The following is a 7,388-nucleotide window of genomic DNA, read 5'->3' on the forward strand; positions in this document are numbered from 1 at the left end:
GCTGGCAATCTAAAGAGAAATTAAGTGTGCTGTAGATAAGTCTTGCTGCAAAGTGCTGTTTCTCAAAGCATGGTTTGGATCTCTGAGAGCAAATGCTATCTTCTGCAGCAGTCACTAGCAGTTCAGTGGATGTTGATTCTTCCTTCTTCCATGCTGTAGGTTGCCAACTATGGAATGGGAGGGCAGTATGAGCCACACTTCGATTTTTCTAGGGTAAGATCATACTTACAGTTATTTCTTAGTGGGGTGGGGAGGGGGAAGCAGTTTGTTTTGAGAGAAAGCTGTTGAAACTGTTTTCTGTTAAAACACTTAATATATTGTGCTGTTGCATGGATGGATTATGACTTTTGAAAAGCCTTTGCACTGTGTTTCTGATGCTGAAAGTTCAAGAGAAAAATGAAAAAATCTTGCCTGCTTGTCTCTGTCACCTTGGTTCCTTGCACAATATAGAGACACTAAAAGATAGACCTGCAGCACTCATATGCTCTTTCCATTATTTGTTTGGGAACAGGTCTGCAAGCTGTGGGTTGTGATTCTGCATTGTTCCATTAGGCTTCAGAGTTCAGCAAGGTTGTCTTGAGTTCTCCTTTGGTGGGTGTTTTAAAGAACTTTGTAGGAGCTGGCTGAGGAGGAGACATTCTCCCACCTCCCTTCAGGAAAGTATAGCCATTACGGAAATCTTCATATGTCATAGTCCTTCTGGCAAAACCCTTATTGTGGCTGCAATGATAGGGTCCGAGAGGGTTTGTTGGGTTTGAGGGCAGTGCTACAGTGAGCAGAACTTGCAGCTTGATAGTGCCAGATCTGCAGTAGGCACTAGAGGGCTCTACCTGGCAGATAACAGCTCTGGTTTGCTGCAAGTGGGGAGAAGAACAGAAGTTCTTAATTGTCACCCTAAAACAGTTTATGAACACGCTGATCATACTGAAGAGCTATGGTGACTGGTAATTTCAAATATAAAATTCCTCTGATGCCTTGGTTTCCAGTAGAACCGTGGCATTTCTATGGAATCTGGCTTAACTTGGGCTGTCCCAGCGGTTTTACCTGGTAGAAGGGATTGCTGCAGCCAGAGCACAACCCAATAATTGAGTGCAGAATTGAAGCCACCCAACTGAGCACTGTTTAAAAAAAAAAAAATTAAAAAATCCTCAACTTCAACACTGTGGAAGCTCATATTCGTTAGCTTTGGCTGGTTGAGAGAATTTTCCTGTTAACTTTAGGACTGCTTTGTTTCCTGAGTCAAGCAAATGCTCTTAAATTCTTTTCAAAGCCTTTGAACTCGAGGACATCAGCCATCAAATTGGTCAGTGTGGACTTTGCTTTTGGATTAGGCAGCTGGGGCAGAGGTCCACTTGGAACACATCCTTGGCTGCAGTCATCAGTTAAGGCAAGGCAATTGCAGAATTTGCCATGGTTTTGGACTGGTCCTCCAGGCTCTCTGTGCATCAGATTTCTGTACTGAAACACAGAGATACTGCTGTGTCTCCATCTCCTGATCTGCCTTGCAGCTTTTTGTACTCTTGCAGTTCTCAAATAGGGACACATAAATAGTTGCATATTACAATTTTGAGATTTTATTGGTTGCTCAAGAGTTAGAGAAATCTTTTGATATTGAAGTTCAGAAATGCATGGCTGGACCTGGGTTTGGCAGCCGTGGCAGAAAGCAGGGAATCACCTATATCTCAGTGCTCATATGTTGGCTTTTAGATGGAATTTGCATATGTAGATGCAAAAGTCTCTTTATCAATCTGTTTCAGGAAAGACCTTTTATTTCTTGAAATATGCTTTAAATAGACTGAACTCTAACATCTTAGGCTGTGGTTTTCCTTGCTGTTTGTTTTTTCCAATGCTGATTTCTGCTTTTCTTTAAATGTTGAAGATGATTGGTTTTGTGTAGAAGAGTGCACCTTAATGTCTCCTGGCTGAAATTCCTTCTTGACTAGTAGCTATGTAAATAAACTTTTAATTGCATTTTTTGAAGGGAGGAGAGAGACATTGGTATTCTAGATGTTCTTTCTGCTTTTAAACTGGCGCCAACGTGATCTCATACTTCAACAAATGAAACTCAGTGTTTCCTACAGAGTAAAGACAACTTGATCTTTTTGATGTGGTCCTTAATCCTAGACAGGCAACCACCTGAAAAGTTCATTATTGTTACTCTGCAATTTTGCCTGCTGGCAAAAAATGCATTTTATCTTACGGTATTTCTTAGAGTCACTACTACGTTCACGAGAATCTAGTGAGTTACCTAAAGCCCACTGAAGATGACTTTTTTCATATTCACCTCAGCTGTTGACTTTGGATCAGTGTCCAATACAGTGATGGCCTGTTAACTTCAACTCTACGTGGGTAACATCTGTGCCACAGGCCCTGAAAACATTGCTTCTACTTTGCCCTAAGAATTGCTTCAGTGCTACTTTTCCTTGCAGCATCTGAGTGCTATGTGCATGTATTTATGCACCCTGGCTGTAATTTGTAATGGCTTTAATGTTGCCCTGTAGCAATTGTCCCCTTTTTATTCCAACTCTTTAAACTGGGCTTAAGGATATCTCTGCAGAGCTACACATATGTAACACTAGTGTGAGCCTGTTTGGAACTCAGGTTAAAGTTGTTGTCTGTTACAGCGACCCTTTGACAGCACACTCAAATCGGAAGGAAATAGGCTAGCGACGTTTCTTAACTATGTAAGTACCTCTGTTTGTCTGCTGTCTGTGAGCTTGAAGTTTGCAGTTATTCTCATTTAATTTTATAGAAAGATGAGCCAGATGCTTTCAAGCGGTTAGGGACTGGAAATCGTGTGGCCACTTTTTTAAACTATGTAAGTATGATGATCCTTTATGCATTGAGTGTAACTTTAGCAGCATCTTGTTTACAGCTTGTGCAGTTGGTTATTTGTAGAGATTTCCTGGCATCTGGAAGTAGGGATTTCATTATTTTTGCAGCATCAGGTGCTGTCCCATCTGGATTGATAGAATTATGGTGTTATTTAACCTCAGAGCAGAAAAATTTAATATAGGGCCCAGCATCCCCTTTTGGCCATTCTACTATAAAATCTTTGACTTCATTGGATTCCTGTTGGTGGGAGAGGAGAATTCGGCTTATTTCTCAAAGGTGGGTGCTCAGGGTACTACTCACGGGGTATGCTGTTTGAGAACTTGACTCTTGAGAGACAGTCATGTTCTTCTACCACTGTTTGACAGCACTTGATGTTGTGGTCTGTCAGCCTCCATTTTAGCTGTTTGTCAAAGCTAGAGTTACTTTGGCATAGCTGTCACTTCAGCAAATGGAGGAGACATAGCTATAAACTCGGTGCAACTGGGTTACAAATGCAGAATTAAAAAGATTCATTGGTTGCATGCTTTATACGGCCTACAGACCATGTACACTGGAATCATAAATGTAACTGCCACGGATACTGGTGGCCTAATGTTTTCACAGTAGTCTCCTGACAATATTTTGTCTGTCAACCTATACTTACTATATCAGTTATTAGGACCTACTGTGTCTAACTTTTGACTGATGCAACTTCAAATTTGAAGTCCTGTGATGAAATATTTATGGCTGAGCTGGTACTTTGAGGGTGGAACGCAGATGAAAACAGAACCAGAGATCCTTTCAACTTGATATGGCAGGGGAGGAAATAATCTCTGAAACAAGAATTGGAATAAGATAAGTAGCTGTGGAATAGTCTGCTGCAAAGAGGCTTTAATTTTCAATTGTCTCTATCTGTATTTTGCTTCTCAGACTTTTGGACAAGTCTTGATTTAGAGTGAATGATGTGCACCTCATTCTCTGCCAGTTATACATGGTCAAAGGCCATTTACCCTTGTATGCCCCATGTAGAACACATCATACATGTACCAACACCCTTACTAAAAAGAGTGGTTGTGTTGCTAAGATGTAGGTATTAACTTGCAAAGTTGCATGCACATGCTTTCTAGGTGGAGGGGGCAAAAACCTGTGCACCCATGGCATCTTATGCCCTTTTATTGTAGGTACCAAGCAGGAGGACACCAGAGTGGTAATAACATCTGCTTTAAACAGAAATCCAAGTTACAGTAGAGAATGTGGGGACTTGGGGAGTGCATTAATAGTAGTTCTGCTTAAATTTGGTGGGAGCTGGATCTGACTCATTTGTTTCTTTTAATTAGAATCTGATCCAAAAACTCACTGAAATCAGTGGAAAGACTTTCTGTTTTTAATGGGAGAGTTTCCAGGAGCTTCGGTGGGTTTCGGATCAAATCTAGGATTTATAGTGAATCCATCACTAGTGATGAATTCAACAGGGTTAAATTCATTCCAGCGTAGAAGGGCAAAGCATAGATAGATGTATAGGTGTATAGATGCTTTTCTTTTGAGTCAAATAGCTGTATGTATTAAAGCTTGAGCTGCATAACGCTCCTGAAGTGGCATAACATCACGGGAGGACAGCATAGAAACAGTGCAGAAAGGGAGGTTTTCTAACAGTTTGTATAGTTTTTGAAGTGGTTGACCAAGATGCATAAACTAAATTATGAAAGTCAGTTCCAAAGACATGGTTTCAATTTATGAGGAAACGTGTGGTTTAACAGACAGTTTTTTGTTTTCCTAATTGGATCATAAACTGGAATGAAATTCTTGAAACTGACTCTGAAGTCCTCTCCCTCGTTCTAGAGTACTTGCTTGTTAACACTGCAGGTACACACCTCCTTCGGGCTAATCGTTTGTGCAATAGGTTATATATAATCTGGGCGAAGTGCTGAACAAAAGCCTTCAGCTGAAATAACAGCCTTCAGTAGCAGGTACTGTTACTTCTGCACTTCGTGCTGGTTGAAGTGCATCCTTTCCTCATCAGTGCCCCTCGTCGAGGTGCAAGTGTAGAAATTTGTCTTTGTTAGGGCTTGGGACACTTTAGTTTGTGGGACTGCATGTACAAAAAGCATTGTAAATGGACAGAGTTTGTGGACTTTGTTTTCTCAGATGAGTGATGTAGAAGCTGGAGGAGCTACAGTTTTCCCTGATTTTGGGGCAGCAATATGGCCCAAGAAGGTAAAGTCTGTTTGTATTTTACTTTATTTCTCCTCTCCTGTTACTCTCTCTCCCCTAGTACAGTCCTGCATCCATTTAAAAGTCAGCTAATGTGACAGTGCTGTTCACTGCAACTCGATCCATGGGCTGCTGTGTATCAAGGCAGCTGTAGCTGATCTGGGAGGCTGCTTCCTTTGTTTTACAGTGTATAAAGTGAACAGTGTCTGTGTAGAGCTGTTGTTAACAAAAACCCCTTGTGTTCAGGTAGAACCCTTCTCTACTCTGAATGTGGCTGAATTAAGAGTGGGACTAAGGGGTTTTTTCATGTGCTGTCAGTGGTGGCCTATATTTACGTGCCTCATAAGAGCCTGCAGCTGATTTCATAGGCATTTCCCCCCCCTTACTGTAACCTGAATAATTATATTGACTAGGTTGTGACTAATCCTGATCTGATTTCACTTTTCAGGGAACAGCAGTGTTCTGGTACAATCTTTTCAGAAGCGGCGAGGGTGATTATAGAACAAGGCATGCAGCCTGTCCAGTACTAGTAGGGTGTAAATGGGGTAAGTAATACTCCTTTAGGAACAAAACCTAAAGGAAGGCTCATGTGTATGCAAAGCTGGTGATGCAATGAACCCTTTTAACAGTGTTTAATAACCTGGGTGTTGCCATTTTAACTACTGGAATTGTTTGGCCATCATGAAAACTCCCACCATTGATATCATGTAGTATTGAGCAGCTGCATTGTTCAACTGTAGCTTTTTCAGTGAGTGTTTGTGTCAACAATGGCACAAAATGTGTAAGAATGTCGCTGGGTTTGTGTAGTGTATTGGCATGAGGATGACTTGAATTATTACTTGGCTAGAATCAGGTCTGTTCCTACAAAGAGTTGTGCAGAGTTCTAACTGCGAGAGAAGGAGAGCTCCTGGTAGGGTAAATGTGAATGTCTGGAGACTGGGAATTTCTACTAACTGCTGGAAGCTTCTCAAGCTTCACGTCATCCATTCCCATACCCACCTCCACCAGCCTCCAAGGTATTCCCCTGGAGTGCCAGGGCATAAATGATACCAGACCTAGAATACACTGCTCTGTTACTGCTGGCCCCAGAATTGTGCAATTGGAAAGATCCTTTCTTCCCCAGCCCTTTGCATCTTCCTGTGTCTTTCCCATTGGATGGGTAGAGAAGTATAAGCAGGGATCCTCAGACTGAGATATGAGATTTTACTTGAAGTAACCATCTGGGTTGTGGTGATATGCGCACTGGGTATGTGGTGGTAACTGATTTCATATCCTTTTTCCACAGTTTCAAACAAATGGTTTCACGAAAGAGGAAATGAATTCTTAAGACCTTGTGGGAGAACAGAGGTTGACTGAAACCAACCTGCTGCAGGCCTTTATTTCTGTCTCCTTTTCTACCATTTGTTCCAGTTCATTTCTAAGAAATGATCCATCTTTTTTTCTCCAAGAGTCCTGGCACTTTACCAAAAAAAAGATGACAAACTATGTAACACCTGTGAAAGAAAGTAAATGGCATTGTACACATACTTGTGTTTTGGTTGCTGTTATTTCCATGTTCCCCCTGCCATCCTCCTCTAACCTGCCTTCCACCCCCCCAGCTTCCTCTGTACCAGTGGTGCAAACAGTGCTGTGGGCGATTCAGTATGTTTGGGTGCCTGGTCTTGTGCCTTTTGTACCTCAGAAGATTTAGATGTTAAATATTTCTTTGAACCAAAGGGGGTTTTTTAAAGTTTTGTGTACATGTTGATTTTATTGTATTTCTATGGATCACAAGTTTTGAAACAAAAATAAATGTTCTTTCCATAAAGTGATTCTCTACTTTGTGTCCTTACTAGGTATTTCAGTGCTTGGTTTTAGGGAGCAGCAGTGGGCCTGTAGTTTTTCACTTATTGAGGGCCTGTTGCTTTGTTGCCCTTTTTCTGTAGAAAATACATCATGGTTTTGGACAGTGTTTTATTTAAGGCTCCAGCATGTGACACGGAACTGTTAAACCTTTCCAGCTTCAGTAGAAGGCTTACTTTGTGTGCTGCAACTGTAATATATCCTGGGAGCAGGCAGGCTGCATGGTTCAGGCCAATGGCAACTGTGATCTCAGTATTACACACTTATGAGAAGCCTTCCCTGTGATGTTAACTTCTCTCTTGGGGGGGTACTATCTATTTTTTGATGCAAGCAGTTAAAAAAATCTGAAGCCTTCCAAGACCTTCAACAGTTTTGACAATTCCTTGATTCTAAAAGCAGGCATCTCTGCTGATGAAATGCTGCGTTTTTACCATAGGAATGCTTGATCTGGCAGAGCTCAACACCTATTGAATCAGTAGGCTGGCTTACAAGCAAATCTTGATCTACTTTTGTAGGCTGGA

General features: G+C 41.4%; 1 protein-coding gene across 1 annotated transcript in view; it reads left to right on the top strand.

Annotated features, from left to right (window-relative positions):
* Positions 1-6,381, top strand: part of P4HA2 (prolyl 4-hydroxylase subunit alpha 2) — a 29,906-nt gene extending 23,525 nt beyond the window's left edge. Inside the window, exons 11-15 of the mRNA XM_009646955.2 lie at positions 160-213; positions 2,625-2,684; positions 4,960-5,028; positions 5,474-5,570; positions 6,311-6,381. Of these exons, the coding sequence (XP_009645250.1) occupies positions 160-213; positions 2,625-2,684; positions 4,960-5,028; positions 5,474-5,570; positions 6,311-6,381 (351 nt within the window). The remainder of the gene's footprint in view (positions 1-159; positions 214-2,624; positions 2,685-4,959; positions 5,029-5,473; positions 5,571-6,310) is intronic.
* Positions 6,382-7,388: the final 1,007 nt, after the last annotated feature.

Source organism: Egretta garzetta, unplaced genomic scaffold (assembly GCF_000687185.1).
Source record: "Egretta garzetta isolate BGI_Z169 unplaced genomic scaffold, ASM68718v1 scaffold1, whole genome shotgun sequence".
Lineage (NCBI taxonomy): Eukaryota > Metazoa > Chordata > Aves > Pelecaniformes > Ardeidae > Egretta > Egretta garzetta.